General features: G+C 42.1%; 1 protein-coding gene across 3 annotated transcripts; it reads left to right on the top strand.

Annotated features, from left to right (window-relative positions):
- The first annotated feature begins 3,920 nt into the window (after positions 1 to 3,920).
- Positions 3,921 to 18,328, top strand: dgcr8 (DGCR8 microprocessor complex subunit). 3 transcript variants are annotated; one of them, XM_061259515.1, is made up of 14 exons: positions 3,921 to 3,954; positions 5,269 to 6,336; positions 6,977 to 7,139; positions 7,695 to 7,837; positions 8,443 to 8,785; positions 11,695 to 11,892; positions 12,330 to 12,431; positions 12,783 to 12,881; positions 13,190 to 13,272; positions 13,794 to 13,894; positions 14,125 to 14,231; positions 14,612 to 14,739; positions 15,166 to 15,279; positions 15,753 to 18,328. In XM_061259515.1, exons 2-14 carry the CDS (start codon positions 5,635 to 5,637, stop codon positions 15,834 to 15,836), a joined length of 2,367 nt encoding a protein of 788 aa, XP_061115499.1. In that variant the 5' UTR covers positions 3,921 to 3,954; positions 5,269 to 5,634; the 3' UTR covers positions 15,837 to 18,328. The 3 variants fall into 3 exon arrangements, with proteins under 3 accessions (XP_061115499.1, XP_061115498.1, XP_061115500.1); XM_061259514.1 differs by having other exon boundaries at positions 3,921 to 4,031; XM_061259516.1 differs by lacking the exon at positions 3,921 to 3,954 and adding an exon at positions 3,970 to 4,026.
- The last annotated feature ends 97 nt before the right edge of the window (positions 18,329 to 18,425 follow it).

The following is an 18,425-nucleotide window of genomic DNA, read 5'->3' as shown; positions in this document are numbered from 1 at the left end:
ATATATTCTGTAATTCACTGTTAAAAAAAAAAAACAAAACCCTGTGCAATCACTTTTTCTTGCATTTAAAGTGTTCATTAAGACACAAGATAAAGAAGAATACTTCTTCACATTTATAAACAAGTGTCTATTTTGATGTCAAGATGATCATTTATGGAGGTGTGACCATTCTATGTAGATGTTTACTTCAAATTCACATCTGATTAACAGCAGGCTAAATGGCTGCCTCACTGCCTGGATAAAATGTCAAACACCACGGTAATAAATCTGTCTGAAAAACAGATCCTTCTTTAGGGGGCAGTATAATAACTTTATTGCTTTCAGAATAAAAAAAGAGGGTTTTGATTGGGCAGTGTTTCTAATAGCCCCCTTTCTGTTTTCCAAACATTTCCATGCTGACATCACCATCCCAGTGCCAAAACAGGTTTGTAGAAGTTGTTCTGTAAAAGATTGTACAGGAATATTTAAATAAAATAATACAACCAAGCAAGCAAATAAAACATGAAAACTGTTCAAAATCCATTAAAATGCAATCATGGCAACTCAACCAACAAGCTTAATATAAAAGTTTTATGTAAATGTGCATTGTCATAAATGTGATTTGTATTGCACACATATCTTCTGGGACATTGAACATGAGATTTAATTTGAACTGGAAATATTTCATAAATATTAATTAAACACAATTCCCCCAAGATCTCAGACCCAGACCCAATGCCCACACAATTTACTGTACTGGAGTCACAGTGCAAAACCACCCAACCAGACAATGCCCAAATGCATGCAAATTATTTCCACAATGTGGCAATGGAATCAACAAACTGCACGTTCTTTCTAAGTGCAGAATTCCAAAGTGTAGAAATGAATAAGAAAAAATATTCCTAAAAAAAGATTAAATTCAAGTGACTGGTTACAAATTTCACAGGTCCAACTACAAACTTTTTTTTAAAAATCTGGCCAATATATCAATCCCATATTCAATACAGCCAATCAAACCCATATCAATGGTTGATGAACCACACCCATTCTGATTGCCCGATTAGACACCAGCTGAAGTAGAGTATATTTAATGTCATCACTGATGCTGGTGAAGCGTTACCATAGCTAGAGTAGCTAGCCTTAACGCTAACGTTAGCTGTTCTTGCCCATGTTAGCCAGCTAATATTAGCATCTTGCTTAACTAATGTGATTTATTGTGCAATAGTGTGTTTAAATGCTCTGATTAAGAGTTTCATGTCGTCCAGGCCTGAGAGTTCTAACTTTGAACATTTTATCTGCATGGTAAAGAGTAAAAACTCATCAATCAATGTTGTAATCTAAAATAATATTAAACTAATTTCAGTGCAAAAAAGTGCCCTCTGTTTCTTAATTTCAGCATTCTATAGGCCTATCCCGAGCTATTATAAAGTTTACTTTTTACTTTTTAATACTTCAGTACATCTAAACTAGTAGATACTTTTTTACTTTCACTCAGGTATATTTTTAACTGGATACTCTGACTTTTAACTGAGTAAGATTCTTACTCATTGCCCATACTTTAACTTCATTTCTGAGTACTTTTTCCACCCCTGTATATGAGCCAGTGAAGTATCTTAGAGAACAAAAACCGACCCTTACTGTACCCGTGTACTATTTCTGACCGTGTGTGAGGACAAACAACTAGGAACACTAACCCTTAGTAGTCTATAAAAGCAGCACTCATTTAAACCTTGGTAGCTGTCAAAATGTGTGCCATAGAAGAGCCAATGTCATCTTATAATTTGTTATTTATTTATCCAAAGTGACCCCCACACGGCCCTGATAATGATAATTGATGGATGGATGGATGGATGGATGGATGGAAATGTACTTCAGCTGTTGCCGCTTTGATTCAACTTCTCTTCGCAAATATGACGGCTGCTGTTGTCTGCTGTTGCAGTGTCTTCCTGTCTTAGATATTCCCAGGACCAATCTGGCTCAGTACAGCCAGATGCCATTTCATTATCCTGTAATGTGAACACACCGTGGAGCACTGACCTCAGTGGAATCTTTTCCACTTGCATATGTGATAATTAAATATGCATATGCCAGCACAAGTTTCAGTTGTGCAATATACCTGAAGAATGTTGTAAATAATGTTTTTAAGTACTGGTGAACCCCTGCTAAATTTGCATGTGCATCTGAAAATGTCATTTGATGGAACTCTGAAATGTAAAGAAAGGATGAACAAATGGAATGTTAAATATATATATAATTTCAATGCTTAAAAGATTATCTAGGGCAGGTCAGGTTGCATATTTATACTGTTTCTATTATTAATTTATGTAATTATTTATTCAGCAAATTCTGTTCATCAGATTTGCAAGGTTTCCATGGCAAGATAAATGTTAAATGCTTATTATAGAAGACACAGGCATTTCAGTACAGAGCCTACAGTCACGCCAGTTTCTCAACACCAAGCTAAAATTGGTTCTTGAATAAAATCATGCATGCACAGTAATTATTTTATTTGACAGTTAACAGCATGACATTGAGCAGGAGGGAAGGGAAGAGAGGAGAGTGATAACAAAATAATTCCAGGATTTAAATATGACTAATTCAGTGCCACAACCCTGGCCCTGGCATTTTAATTTTAATTTTCTTGTACAGTGCCCTGGGATGTTCTGACTAAAAGGGCAGTATCAGAGCTTGATGTATTCTGCTGTTCCTGGGTGAGGGAGGAAGCATGTCTCTGGGGACTTATTCTGCTCTGAATTTTGACTGCCTGATGAAAGGATATCACACCCCCACCATTGCAAACAACACTACCTTTTCTACCACCACAAACTTTATATCCAGATAAAACTTTATATCTTTAGATATAGAAAAGTAGACCGTTAGTGAGCATACCATCAATAAATTTAACATCACATCTATAAAATTATTACATTTAATGGGCAGCTATAATGACGGCCAGCGTGTGATTAATTGTAAACGACCCAGAGAATACTGTAAAATAATAGTGTCTGGATTTTTCCATGGCAATGGAAAGATATATACAACACAATTTTACAGTTAGAATTTGTATTGATGGAGACTGACATACCTCTGAACTGAACTTATTAGGTGTCACCTGCATCCAACTGCTGTGTATCATATTGGTAAGATCGTATTTACAAACTAATTGGTATAGCTGCTTGCTTGATTATAGTGAAGGTATTTGTGTGTTTATTTTCTATATTTTGAAGAGATGACAAAGTGAAAAAGTGACAAAAGTAACGTTCTCCAGCTGGGGAGGAAATGCGCTTGATCACCAATGTCCACCATCAAATTGAGGTTTACTTATACTCCTGTCGTCTGCGATAATTTTTTTGGATGTGCAGAAACTTTATTCTCCACAAATACAGATGACCCATCGAAGTTCGACCCAAATGCTGATTCTTTGGTCAAGACGATGCTAAATTATAAGACCCTGGAATATATGAATTATGGTATTATGGTCCCAAATTCTGTATTGTAGTAAACGACTGCCACCTGTCTGTACAGATAAATTCAGCTTCGTTTTCCATCAAGCTAAAAAGACTCAACTAGCAAAATATATTTAAAGAAGCAGCACTGAATATTAAAAACGGGCCAATATATTTTCATGTGTTACATCTGTGATTTCAAATGCGATGATCAGTTTGGTTCACTAGTTTTCTAAATGTATTCATGGAAAAAGCCAGACACCATTCAGATTATCGGTAACATGCATAGATACAGTTTTGTGGTAACGCCTCTTTCGTCTGCTGTAATATAATTGGTCAGGTATGATCTATTCCGGTATTTTATTGGTTTTGGAATTCCCGCAGTACTCTGTACTCCGCCCTTTCCGCGTTGTTAATTGGTTTTTCAGCGTGCTGCCTTACACTGATAGGCCTAGGAGCTGTCAATCGTGAGACAGCCGGCATTGGGATTAATTTCTGCAACAGCGATGCTATTCCGAAAATGGCGGAGGTGTGTGATAACCGAAAGAGTTTTATTAAAAATGTTAAATGATTAGAAGGGAAGAAGTTGAGAAATTTAAAAGTTAGGTGAGTAACGGAACATACCAAGCTAGCTTTTTTAAAATACATTGCATTAACTGGTCGCCGTTTCTGACATTTTTTGTTTAGCGTTTCTATGGGAAATAGCATTTTGCTGCCAAGTGGAACAATAAAATGCAGTATCAAATGGCTAACGGTTAGCTAGAAATTAATCGGTTAGCTTGAAAGCCAGCATTGGCTAGACTAGAGCTAGCCCAGTCTGATTTCTTTTTGAATGTCAGCTAGCAAGCTTGTGCATGCCTTGCCATCTGCCACGCGTAGCTTGCTACCTACCTAGCTAACGAACGTTAGCTTAGTAACTGGCTATCAGGGGTTCTCGAGCATAGCGGAAATGGCTAGTGCGCTAGCCGAATGGTTAGCTAGGCTAAGTTAGTTGTAGCTAGACGCTTTATCAGCGAGCGTGTCTGAAGCTAGCTAGCTAGCTACCTTGCTTGCAGTGTGAATAGCCTAATGTTTTCTTGTACGGAAATATAATATGCAGATGTCTAAATAGTCAGTTTAACTTTTAAGGTTCAAGATTTTTGTGCACGTCAACTAACATTAGGTAGAGCGAACGTTAGCTCACAAGCTAACTGGATGGAGGTGCCTTGCTAACTAGCTAGCTAACGTTTATCTAATAAATGAATAAAAATGGTTAAATTGGCTGTTGAAAAGTAACGTTATCTCCGAAGTTGCTGACAAAAAAGAACCCATTCTGCATAGCTAGTTAGCAGGCATTTGGCTGGTAACTTGACTGTCCAACCCAGACATGTAAAGCTGACTAGACTGCTAAAGCCTGATATGAATAGGCATGTTGGCTAACCCAATGGCGAGATATCAAGTAATTTATTGGCAAACTATCTGGCTTTTGTGGACGCTAATGCAACATGGCTTGTTAACCAAACAGTCGTACTTTTTTCGATCTCAAACTAGAATAAAATATGAAACTTTGCTAACGTTAGCCACCTTGCTACGCCGTTGATGCCATGGGGGCCCTGTGCGCCATTGCGTTACCTGAGCGAATATACCATATGTCTGGTATAATAATTATTTTGCATGATAAGCCTGGTTTTTGAGAATGCTTTGCTAAATCCAACGAAAAGCTAAACTAGAATCCAATGCATTCGTCCGTTAAATACGTCTATTGTGTCTCCATAAACGTATTTTTTGGTTATAATTACTGTCTGATCTTTCTCACTGACGGGTGTCTCTTTTTTTTCCTTTTCTTTTTTTCCCCCGTTTTCAGCTATGATCGAAGATTCAGCAGTGGAGGATGAGCAGTGCCTTCATATGGGCAACCTTTAAGCTGGGTGCATTGTGATTTCCAATAATTGAGACAGTGAATTTTAAAAAGCTGTCTACATTAATGAAAAGAACAATGTAGTCAGCTTAGCGTATTCATCACTTTACTTGACCAGTAAGAGAATGTGTTTTGAGTTACGACGAATGTATTGCTGCATGCACACAAGTAAGCTAAAAGCTTTTAACAGGCACAGAAAGATTTAGGTTTGGGTTTGTTTTTAGTTCCCCCCCCCCTCTCCTCATAGTAGTGTATTCCTGCATATTTAGTTTCAGTTCAACTTTTGAGCAGATTTTCTAAGTTGTAAACAGAATGGAAGGTAGCGAGCTTTTACCCCCCCTGCCGTTGGACCCGCCCGAGGGTGAGGGCTCGGAGGGCTTTATTTGCGCAGCGCCTCCACCACCTCCCCTGCAAACGTCCAGTGAGGCAGAAGAGATGGACGTTGGCTCTGGTGGTGATGGACACACACACGGGGACGGGGAGACGGCCGCGGCCGAGGCCTTTCAGCTTCACGTGAGCAGGGCGAACGAGGAGAGCGAGGCCCCTAGCAGCGCTTCGTGCCCCAGAACGGGCCGACACGCGCCCCCCGTCACCAAGTTCCTCCCCGACCTAAAGCTACTGAAGGACGTTAAGATCAGCGTCAGCTTTACCGAGGCTTGCAGGAGCAAAGACAGGAAGGTGTTATACACAGGGGTAGGGCAGGAGGGAGAGGGCAGAGCGGAGGGCATGAACGGTGAGTTGTACGAGGTCCCCGAGCCGGGGGAGGCTGGCCAGGCAGGTGTAGGTGCGGGTAACGCCGATGATGCGGTCCCCACCGACGGGGGGGTAAGGAGAACGGGAGAGGAGAGAGAGGGCGACTCGGAGAACAAAGTGGAGTTTGCGGTGCTGGACGAGCTGGAGGATTTCACTGAGAATTTTCTGGAGACTGAAGACGGAGACCAGGTTGGGTTCAGGTCTCAGGGGATAGTGCAGCAAGAGCAAGCGGACGAGGAGGTCCTCAACTACTCTTACGAGGTAAGTCTCAAGTTTGAACCCTTAATTAGAATTTCTTTGCTCTTCATGACACCCCAAATATATAATTGCAAATGTTATGTTTTGGAGAAATGGATGCAGTGGGCGAATTTATACCTGGACGGCCGTCCGTTCAGCTGGTATGAGGGCCGTAGGGCTCATTCTAATAGTTTATTTTTCTTCTTTTCTCCTATTCAGCATTTCATTGGTCAGAAAGTGGCTGACGCATCTCACATTGTTTCCTAGGTCTGACCTAGCTGTTAATTTTATGGTGAAAACAAAAACTCCTACAGAACCTGAGATGAGAATCTGGAATCCCTGCTCTGCAGTAGCAACGGACCAGTTGTCCTTAGTTTTAACATTATTTTTATTTATCTCTGTAGTTCTTTGGAGTTCACTCACTGCACAGGATTCTGGACTGAACTGTTGAGCTATAATTGACTGAAATGAATAATTAGAATTGTGTTGTGATATGTAATATTACCCTTGAGGGTTGCATGCAGGTCTTTAGCTCCCTTGTTAAGATGCCCGGGATGGATGGTGGGTGTGACCAGGCCTGGAGTTAAGGGTCTGGGTTTGGACGAGTGACAGGTCAGCAGTGGCACTCTCTTGTTCCCATGTTCTTGTCGGCCATCTTCTCCAGGAGGACTTTGACAACGATGTGGACGCACTGCTGGAGGAGGGCATGCCGGTGCCCAAGAAGATGCGATTGGCCGAGGACAAGTACGGAGGGGACAGTGACCACCAATCAGATGGGGAGATGGGTGTCCAGCCCATGATGACCAAAATTAAAACTGTCCTGAAGAGTGAGTGCTCTTAGTCCTCTGGTAACCGGTGTTGAGCCCAAGATGACAAATTAAGCCAGTACTTGAGTGAGTGCTCCGTCGTCAAACTTTCGAGGATCTCCTGTTCCTGGTGTGCTGTGGAAAGACCTCTCTTTTGTTTAGTGCCAAATAGTGTTAGTCTGTAGTTTGAAGTCAGTTAGCATTTTTGGGTTCCCACGGCAAATTTCCAATGCTTTCTTCCCCACAGGGTTTTCAATTTATGATGAAAATAAGGTCTGTCGATAAGCTCAAGAGATTTTCTGTTTATTTATTTTTTTCAGGTGAAGGGATACTAATGTTAAGTGCTGTAGTCATCACAAATGATCAGTTATTTGGTAACCTTGTTCTGAACTAAAAAAAAGAAAAGAAAAAGGCTGTTATTCTGGACCTAATCTGCGAAATCTGTCTTGATACCCACGAGTGGATCAGTCATCACCATTCTAGGACATATTCCAGGCAGGTGTGTTTACCTGGTGTTTGGGTTGGTAGAGGCGTCTGCTTGTGTTGGGCGTTCTGAAGTGTGCCTCCCCCCTTCAGGTCGTGGACGTCCGCCTACTGAGCCACTACCCGATGGATGGATCATGACATTCCATAATTCCGGCATTCCAGTTTACCTTCACAGGGAAACCAGAGTAGTGACCTGGTCTCGACCGTACTTCCTGGGAACAGGGAGCATCAGGGTAAAGTGTTTGTGTGTGTGTGTGTGTGTGTGTGTGTGTGTGTGTGTGTGTGTGTGTGTGTGTTTCTGTACATGCGCACCTGTGTGTGTGTGTGTGTGTGTGTGTGTGTGTCATTGCATTGGAAAATCCAATGTCCACAACTAAAACAAAATTGAATAAATCTCATAAAGAATCCACAGTGAACAGTAAGGAACTTTCAAGGTGAAAGTCGTAATGGTGTGTTTACTGATTAAAAGTGTCCACATATATTACTAGATTCAAATTTGCTGAAGGCTGTATATATTGGAAACATTGTGTTTACCCGATCACTGAAAAAGAAATTACTATTTTATTTTACATTATGTAGATTTGTCTCAAACATTAAAATAGGGTGCTATGTGTAAAACACGGTGAAACCAAAATGTATAAAAAAGTCTGAGCTCTGCGCTTTGACTTCATCAATATTTGTCTGAAAAAGGCAAGGCAGTGTAGATTATATCATTAATTAATAAAAAATAAAAGTAATTCTATAATGAAGATCTGAGGCTGGAATACAAACCGGTGTAGACACACAGGACCCTCTGAGGCCCTGAGTTTGAGCCCCCTGCTCCGCGCCCCCCTTGCAGAAACACGACCCCCCGACCAGCAGCATCCCCTGCCTGCACTATAAGAAGATGAAGGATCAGGAGGAGCGGGAGCACAACGGGGAGGTGACCCCCGTCTCCGAGAAGTCCCCCGCCAAGCCGGCCGAGAGCATGGAGGTGAACGGGGCGGGGGAGGAGCCGGACTCCACGGCCCCCGAGGAGCCGCCCGGCGGGCCCTCGGGCGAGGGGGAGGACCCCGCAGACGGGGTGGGGGGTCCTGGGGAGGAGACGGCGCCGCCTGTAGTGACCCACGCCTGCGAGACAGCCCAGGGCGCTCTGGGACAGGTCAAGGCCAAGGTGGAGGTCTGCAAGGATGAGTCTGTGGGTAAGGGCACAGTCCGCACCAGCCTGCTTATATCACATGGTTATGGTGGATGTTTCCTCTCTGTATTTTATTCCTGTGCAGATCTGGGTCAAATATGTAATCGTTTTGGATTGGAATGCTTTTCCATGCTTTGCTGAGCTTTTCTGGTGTTTTGGGGCACGAGGCACAATTAATTAAGCGTTTGAATTCACATTTGAATCCAAAGCAATTGCGTATTTCACCCAGGAGTATTCCTGTGCCACTCCTGTGTTTCTCCCAATATATCACAAGGACAGATAATTCTTCCAGCATTGGTCAACCATAAAGTAAGGTATCAGCAGTCAGTGCCGGTATTGAACTGGTCAGCATTTTGCCAACGTTTCTTGGAGCAGAATAGCTTTGCTGTAACCATTTTTAGCAAGGCCAGGTTGAACAGTAAGGACCCGTGGAACATGACCTACCTGCACCTCTCCCAGGTAAAGTTAGAAACGGTTGGGCTTTGACTGGCATTTTTTTGCTGAAACCTTTTTTGCCTCAAGGATGGAAGATTAGCTCCCAGTCTCTGTCTGCTACTCTTCCACGTCCGCGCGGCTACTGCCATGAGGTCGGAAAGATGAAAATCAGGTGACCGAGATTCTGCATCATGTTTTGGTAGTTTTTTCGTTATACTGCCTCAGGGTAAATGTTTTTATTTATCACAAAACTCGGCCAGGAATACAGATAAAACTGCGTTCACCTTTGAGGTTCCGTGTGCTTAAAGAAAGCACTTAATTATTTACAGGCTGCCTCCGCATCCCTTCTCTGACTATAATAAGCAATAAAAGATGCATTTTTAGTGTTATTGCTGGTCTCTGTTGTGGCTGCGGTGCCTTTTGAAAAGTAAATTGAACCAGCGGATTTGGGAGATTTTTATTTATTTTTTTCAATTATGCATGTTATCATTTAGAATTACGGGAAAGGCTAATTCCGGCTTACGGCTCGGGTGTTTATCGTTAGTGGAATTGAAAGGCTGGCGAAGGATCAAGCTTTTTGTCACTTTAAAGACTGTGTTTATGTTTTGTCAAGCTTTTAATTATGGGTGGTGGTTGCAGTCAAGGAGAACTTGAAAGAAAAGTTTTGGAGATGGTGTTTGCACTGGCTCTAGTTTGATGCACAATAGTGAAGGCAGGCATGAGATTCATACTGCAGTCTTTTAGTCTTTGTTTTTAAGATGTCATTATGTTACCTTTTTTTGGCAGACATTTTTATCCAAAGCGATGTACAATAAGTGTAATTACTGAAATACTGAAGGTGATTGAACAACTACAGAACATAGGTCAGATGAGGCACAGTTCTCAAATGATCTGTTATCGGAGAACATCCAAGTCAAGCACACACAATGGAGAATCTCCAATGAAAATTAAATTTAGTCTAGAACTAAGGTCAATCTGTGTCTGTGTAAACCGGTCCTACAAGTTCTGACGCTACGTCTAGAGTCTTGCGTCTCCGTTGGCTCCTGTGTGATATATTTTCTGTAAGCAGCGCTGAGAGGAAGCTCGATATCTGCAGCGCTGAGAGGAAGCTCGATATCTGCAGCGCAGAGAGGAAGCTCGATATCTGCAGCGCTGAGAGGAAGCTCGATATCTGCAGCGCAGAGAGGAAGCTCGATATCTGCAGCGCTGAGAGGAAGCTCGATATCTGCAGCGCAGAGAGGAAGCTCGATATCTGCAGCGCTGTGAGGAAGCTCGATATCTGCAGCGCTGTGAGGAAGCTCGATATCTGCAGCGCAGAGAGGAAGCTCGATATCTGCAGCGCTGTGAGGAAGCTCGATATCTGCAGCGCTGTGAGGAAGCTCGATATCTGCAGCGCTGTGAGGAAGCTCGATATCTGCAGCGCAGAGAGGAAGCTCGATATCTGCAGCGCAGAGAGGAAGCTCGATATCTGCAGCGCAGAGAGGAAGCTCGATATCTGCAGCGCAGAGAGGAAGCTCGATATCTGCAGCGCAGAGAGGAAGCTCGATATCTGCAGCGCAGAGAGGAAGCTCGATATCTGCAGCGCTGAGAGGAAGCTCGATATCTGCAGCGCAGAGAGGAAGCTCGATATCTGCAGCGCTGAGAGGAAGCTCGATATCTGCAGCAGTCGTCTCCCGTCTCGTGCGCTGAGAGACTGAGAAATGAGTCGGTCCGCTCGTGTGTGCCTGCTTTGTTTGGGCGAGCTGCACCCGGGGGTGCCGTTACGCTGGTTAGTGGATATAATGGCACTGTTGCGGCTTGTAAGTCTCTGGACCGGAAAAAGAACGCAATTAACTTTTTAAAGCAAAGTTACGTGGTTCTTAGTTGATTGTAGTTGTGTTTAATGAGATGCGCTGCATTGGTTTTGATGCAAAGTTAGTGACGGGTGCGGCTCTTGTGCTATCGGGGGACACGGGTTAACAACAATTAGCGACTCCGCAGTTCAAGATCAACAAAACATCTGACAGAATGGTAGTTTTTTCATTAAAGGTGCAAAGCGATTATGATTAAAGGAATTTGTCTTGTTGCAAACTAATTTGGAGACCGGTAACACAGGGATTAATTCAGGTACCATTCTTTTTTTTAATAAAACACTCTTGTGAAAGAAGAGGTCTCATTCATTCCCACGGAGGGTCATGTGTATGCAGGTTTTCATTCCGACCACTTAATGCAGTCTTAATTTATTCCAAATACTCCTTCAGCCGTTTGCATTTAACTGCATTACAGCGCAGAATATAACCGACAGTTATTTAGGCAACACAACACACAGGGGGCGACGGTCCATTTGCATACACATTTCACTTTAGACACATTATGTGCAAACCTACATTCCTAATTCAGCAAGTAATGGAACTAATGAGGCTGGAATAAAAAAAACAGCATACACACGGCCCCCCCCGCGGCACTGAGTTTGAGACGCCCCTGCTCTACACGCTCCAGAGATCGAGGAGTTCCGCGGGTACCTGGAGAAGTGCTTCGACTTCGAGCAGGTGACGGTGAAGAAGTTCCGCACGTGGGCGGAACGCCGGCAGTTCAACAGGGAGATGAAGCGGAAGCAGGCCGAGTCGGAGAGGCCCATCCTACCCGCCAATCAAAAGCTCATCACACTCTCCGTGCAGGACGCGCCCACTAAGAAAGGTAACGCGTTTCTCACAGCGCGTTCCGAGGCCCAGCTGAACTTTCCACGGTTGTTAAAGGTCCACGCGCATATTCTTCAGTTTGAGCTTTATATGCCCTGGAGCTTTCGATTTGTGTTCCATACTGATTCATACAAGTAAAACGATTAAAATTTTGGTAGAAGTGTGTATAATATTTTAGGGTCGAACTTCTGTTTCTTTAGAGCTATTTGTAAAACTATTTCCCATGTAATTTCTGCGTAATTATCGGATGATGATGAATGGAAACACAGAAAGCTGAGGGGGAATTGGGTTCCGGGGGCAGGGTTGGGGACTGTTGAGAGATTTGTTTCACAAAATATCGAAATATTTTTAATTTGTAGTTTGGTTCAATTTATTGACTTCACAGGTATGTTTATGTATCATTCTTAATACTTAATGTGTCTCTTTTATATGTAGAGTTTGTCATCAATCCAAATGGGAAATCGGAAGTGTGTATACTTCATGAATATATGCAACGCGTTCTTAAGGTCCGACCGGTTTATAACTTTTTTGAATGTGGTAAGTGATTTTAATGGTTTGTAATTATTTCTGTCATTTTCGCGAGTTTTATTTTTTATTGATTAACACTCACATTAATCACATTACATGTGATTATTCTGGTGGGAAGATCACCTCTTCTGTTGTAATTTGAAAATTGTAATATGAAAATTATTCCTGCAATTCTTGATGGGATGTGTTTTAAAATGACACCCCGGAATACTTGGTTCTCATCAAGCTATATATTGGTATAGCTCGATGAGCACATTTTCACTCTTTGTATACATTTATAGAAGATGTCTAGTATGTTGTGCACCTGTAAGAAATCTCTTCAGAGAGTGCTTATTAAATATTGTCCAAAACTTTTTGCAGAAAACCCAAGCGAACCCTTTGGAGCTTCGGTCATAATCGATGGAGTCACGTACGGAACTGGAACTGCGAGCAGTAAAAAACTTGCCAAGAATAAAGCTGGTACATTTCTTGTTATTTTTTTTCTTCCCCATAAAAAGAACCTACAGTGGGAACCTTGGTTGCCGTTGTGTAGATTGCCTGAAGGCAGTATTCCAGAACGTTCAGAATATTGCCATTGTTGCAGCATTCCAGACCGTCTGTGGTATTCTCTCGTAACGGGAACGCACTACCCTCATTGCCATCTTGTTTGGGTTCAGTGTCGTTAACTGTTGTTGTGAACTGCTAATTGTTGGGTTAACTGGATGAGTTTGTAATGGTATGCTTTCTCCTCACTTAACTTGCGTTGTAAAATGCTGTTTTGTGAAAAGCTCGAGCAACACTGGAGATCCTTATCCCCGACTTTGTGAAGCAGACCACAGAGGAGAAGCCCATGGAGGGCGATGAGCTGGAGGTTAGACACGTTTCTCGCCATCTTTTTCTCTCGGTCTCTTTCTTTCTCTCTGTCTTTCTCGCTCTCCTGTGATATGGTAAAGTCAAATTTTACATGCATTTATCTACAACTCTTAACACCTGGAATAACTTAGAACAAAAATGGGCCCTTGACAGTGTGTGGTATCAAGGCAGTACATGTCATACTGCATTTGCCAACTGCCTAGGTGTACGTTATTCATATTCATTTCTGTGTACTTGTAGATTTATCAAAATTCAGTAATATGTTAATCGGAACCCTAGCAAGCTACCACCTGTGTTTTGTGTATTTTGCCGATCAAAATTTAAAATGTTTTCACTATACAGGAAACTGAATTTAAGTAGGTATTTTTGCATTCGTTGGCTTTGAGTACCTTGGTGCATTAATTTTGAAATGAATAAATGTTTAAATTGTCAAAATGGAATAAAGCTTTGTGTGCATTTGGCTTAATTGTAAGTTTTGGTGCCCTGTGTAACTGCCTGAACCGTGTCCTTCACTTGCAGTATTTTAATCACATCAGTATTGAAGACTCGAGGGTTTACGAGCTGACCAACAAGGCTGGTCTGCTGTCGCCATATCAGATTCTTCATGAGTGCCTTAAGAGGTATTTTTTGTGACAAATTGTTGGGGGGAGAGCTTTTTTCTTTTTGAGAGATTAGAGTGACCCAAAACATATATTCAGAAATATACATTATTTTAACAGTTCAAATTTCCCTAAGAGGATTATTGTTGAAGTATGTATTCTTTTCATCAGGAAGTGTAAGGGGATTGTGTGGAAGTAAAACTCCACGCTTCAGTTCTCTGAAAGCTGTTGGCTCTCGCTCTCTCCCACAGAAACCACGGGATGGGCGACACCAGCATCAAGTTTGAGGTGATCCCCGGGAAGAACCAGAAGAGCGAGTACGTCATGACCTGCGGGAAGCACACCGTGCGGGGGTGGTGTAAGTACAACACACACACACACACGTACAACACACACACACACGTACAACACACACACACACGTACAACACACACACACACACGTACAACACACACACACACACACACACACACACAGAAACGCACCATTCCTAAGACACAGTGCTTACTCTCTGTGTTAAGGACAGGGATGTTATTGAATGTACATAAGCCTTTAGCTACAGCACCGCTGCGTGAGTGATTATGTCGTGTGTCCTAATTGGTTTATTGCATCCCCTTCGGGGACATGTCCTGCCGGTCAACACAAGCATGAATGTGCCTTGTGATAAGTGCAGTGCAAATTCTCAGTCATTAGGGTCTCTCTGTGTCTGTGTTTGCATCTGCGTGCGCGTGGTTTTAGGTAAGAACAAGCGCGTGGGGAAGCAGCTGGCCTCTCAGAAGATCCTGCAGATGCTGCACCCCCACGTGAAGAACTGGGGGTCCCTGCTGCGCATGTACGGCCGAGAGAGCAATAAGATGGTGAAAAAGGTCAGCTTGCCTGTCGCGGGTCAAAGGGCGTGGGGAGAAAGGTCAGGGGTTCACAGAGGGTTTACTCCGAGGGAGGAGGTGGAGTGATGAGAGGCTGCTCTCTGGGGTCTGAAACGTCCTTGGTTCACTTGGGCTGCAGTGTTCTGCTGTAGGCTGAGCTTAATGTAATGGACAATTCTATTTCAGTTCCTCAATCGAAGAATCTCAAGAACATGGCCATTTTTCAATTCAATAATAATTTGTCAACACAACACATTTTAAAGCGGTTTCTACATTTAAACAAACTTTTGTAAATTGGTGCTTTCAAGAGTTGTTTTCCAGTTTTCTAAGTGGAAGAGCTCCTACTCCAAGATAAGAACTGCCTTTGTAAAACAATTTTTACTTGATTAATTTGACTTCATTTTCCCCGTCATTTTAAATTGGCAGGAAAATTCGGATAAAAGTGTGATTGAACTTCAGCAGTATGCCAAAAAGAACAAGCCAAATCTTCACATCCTGAACAAACTGCAAGAGGAGATGAGGAAACTGGCAAAAGAGAGGGTAGGTGCTGGGCGTGGCATCTCGGGGAGGGGTGGGTAAAACAGTCACTATTTCTGCATCTTTGCATCTTTCATAACCCTTTTAGGTCTGAGGTCACATGATTAGGATGTTCTTCACTGATAATTCAAATGCTGATGTCACAATCAATGCTGGTCACTGAAAGCAGTGGAGTTTGAGAACATGGAAAACATTTCAACAAGACCTACTCCTCAAAGCGTTAAGCAGTGCTTTAAGTGGCTCCGTTTCCTCTTACACTCATAGTAAACTAGGCCTAAATGCAGCTTTTTACTGATTGCTTACAATAACTCCCGCTGCAATGACTGTCTTTTAATTTTATAGTCTGAGGTACTTTTGCCAGTTGCTAGACTCGAGAGACTGGAAATTGAGACGTCTGTGTTGAACTGTAGGTTAATTGAAATGTCCCTGTTCTGCAACCCGTCCTGCTGAATTATTCATTTTCTTTCATATTGCAGGAAGAGACCAGGAAGAAGCCAAAAATGACAATAATGGAGTCAGCTCAGCCTGGTAGCGAGCCTCTCTGTACTGTTGATGTGTAGAGAACTGCAACCAATCGACACACGGCACTGACCAATGGTATCCATTTTCACTGTCCAAAAGAAAAAAAGGCCACACCCACGTGCTTGAATATCGCCTCATTATGCAGAGTGTAACGGCAATACAAACATGAATATTTAGGAGACCTCGTATCGTAACCCGAGCAGTTACCAAGCTGTTCTTTCTAACGTTTTGGTGTGCATATTTTTACACACGTCAATAGATAAGAACAGGTTTAATGCACTAAAAAAAGTATAGCTTGAACATGCGATATCCTCTATACAGCACTTTCAGTCCCCCTCCCCCCTACTGACGAGCCACAGCTTTTGCTGAAAATAACTTAATTTGAGATTTTTTTCTTAATTTCCTTTCCTTCCAGACTTGAGTGGTCTGAGTCGAAATATAAAATATAACCACGAGTCTGCAGATGCAAGCAAACATTCACCTCGTTGGTTTCACTTTGAATAATTCAGACTTTGGCAATAGGCGCTTAAATCATCATTGGATTTTTCCTTTGTGTTGACCACACTGATAAAATATAGTTTCTGAGTTCCTTCAAATACAATAGGTCTCAAAATTGGTTTTCCGGTAATTATATTGAGTTTATAGAAACAAAGTGAAGTGAGCTTGTGTAGGTGGTCTTACAGTGTCTTGAGTTCCTGTAGAATTTCACCCTCCGAGGTACGGCCCTGAAATTCGGTAGTTCACCGGTGTGCCAGACCTTTTCTGCTGGCTGACAGTGTACATAGCGTGGACAACGCATATTAAAGTAGGATTTGAAAATGGAAGCTGTGGAATATGAGCTCTTCGGAGCGGCCTGCTATGGTCTTCATTCGCACATTTTAAAACGAAAGGCATCGTCAGTAACTATAAGATTGTCTATATTCAAGTGCGTCATTGAGTTTGCAGAGCAACCAAGTTTAGATTTTTTTTTTTTTGTTGTTGAAAAGACGATATTCCGTACTTATATTTACAAGAAATGCATATTTGTGGGGGAAAAAGGGTACTGAAGGGGAAATTGTCTCGGATTAAGTGAAAGCTAGTTTTTTGTGTTCTAGATAAAGAGAAAAATATATATACATTATAGAATTATTGATTGCCTTTTTTGTTCCGGAAATGCAGGATGACACATATCAGTGGTTGGCTGTAACGCTGATCGAACAAGCTAAGTCTTGCTTTCCGTATTTGGCACTGCAGAAAACGCAAGCACAAAGGCTTGAGGTACTGTAGTCTGGGAGAGGGAGAGGGTCTCTACGGAGCGGATACAAGGGTTCGGTTGGTCACGTCGATTTAACCTTCTCACTTTTTTTTTTTCTTTCTCTTTATTGCATTGATGGGTAGCTTATTTAACATTTAACTTTTTTTCTTTTTTTTCTTTAACTTGGATTTACTTCTCGTTACAGAGTGGCCAAAATATTCTTAGTGTAGACGGAGCTACTTCTGGTACAGCTTTGGTTTAATTGCAACTTGGGGAAATGAACACGTCTGGATGTGGTTTTCTCCGTAACAGGTCACAGGGGGTGTGAAATGCCTTAGGTTAACCTGCGTCACTAAGGGCTACCTTTGTGAACACAAGGAAAACACGGGTCTAACAGACCTTTATTTTGGGGGCGGGGGAGAGGGGGCTTCTATTCGAGGCTGTGTCAGTGGAGAAGCTGCCCAGGCATATATTCGGTGTGGAGTGAAAAAATGTCAGTAATATTGGTATTCTGTCTGAACTGCCTTTTAGCATGTGCTGATTTTAATCGTCTTAATGGGACTGTTTGTTTGTCTGTATACCGTATGTGTACGTTCGCCATTTACGTGACAGTCGATCATGTGTATTCAGATCTAATCGAGTTTAAAACGTTAATGTATTGAATATTTGGAGCAAAGTTTTGTTTCTTTTTCCTTTTTCAAAAGGGGCAACTCTACAAAAATGAAGGTGGTACTCTATACCTCGAACAAAACATTTTCACAACACGAAGTCCCATAGTTCAAGCAGTGTGAACCAAAGCTTATATCCAGTCTTATGCATTTTTATAGAATTACTGTAGGTTGCTGCACAATAAATATATACATTATATACAGGAAAGAAAGATGCAATAACTGCTGGAACAAATTAACTGCTGTGCACTGTCGGTGTTGTATTTTGGTGTGTGCGCGTGCTTTTTCCTTGACGTTTACTGCATTGGTTCTGGCGTTTTGCCACTGCCCACACACACACACACAGCTGCTGTTTTCACATTTAGAATGCTTTAAAGAATGTGCTTTCTGCATTACAATTTGGAGAGATAGTCTTTGTTTTTTTTTGTCTTTTTTTTGTCTTGCGAAATTGCGTGTTAGTGTGCAAAAGAGGAGCCTTTTATACTTGTTACAGTTGGACCCGTAACAGTGTGGAATTCTTAGCTAAAAGGTAATGCTGCCTAGGATATGAAGTGTCTTGTAATGTGACTTAAGTTCACTGACTTGACTTCGGTGAAATTTGTTTATGCAAATAAACTGTCTTGACAAACGGGAGCGCCTCACTGTCTCATTTCATAGTTACGCTACGCACACTGAAGCTTGAGAGGACTAAGATTCTGTGGTTATTGCTTTGATACATTTATTTT

Source organism: Conger conger, chromosome 11 (genome assembly GCF_963514075.1).
Source record: "Conger conger chromosome 11, fConCon1.1, whole genome shotgun sequence".
NCBI lineage: Eukaryota > Metazoa > Chordata > Actinopteri > Anguilliformes > Congridae > Conger > Conger conger.
This window is presented reverse-complemented; position numbering and strand designations above follow the sequence as displayed.

What these genes read in the sequence shown, in the direction of transcription:
- dgcr8 (XM_061259515.1), top strand. Translation starts at nt 5,635, where the DNA reads ATGGAAGGTAGCGAGCTTTTACCCCCCCTGCCGTTGGACCCGCCCGAG. An exon ending in AATTAAAACTGTCCTGAAGA is followed by an intron (nt 7,140 to 7,694) that starts GTGAGTGCTCTT and finishes TCCCCCCTTCAG; the next exon opens with GTCGTGGACGTCCGCCTACT. An exon ending in TTATAACTTTTTTGAATGTG is followed by an intron (nt 12,432 to 12,782) that starts GTAAGTGATTTT and finishes AACTTTTTGCAG; the next exon opens with AAAACCCAAGCGAACCCTTT.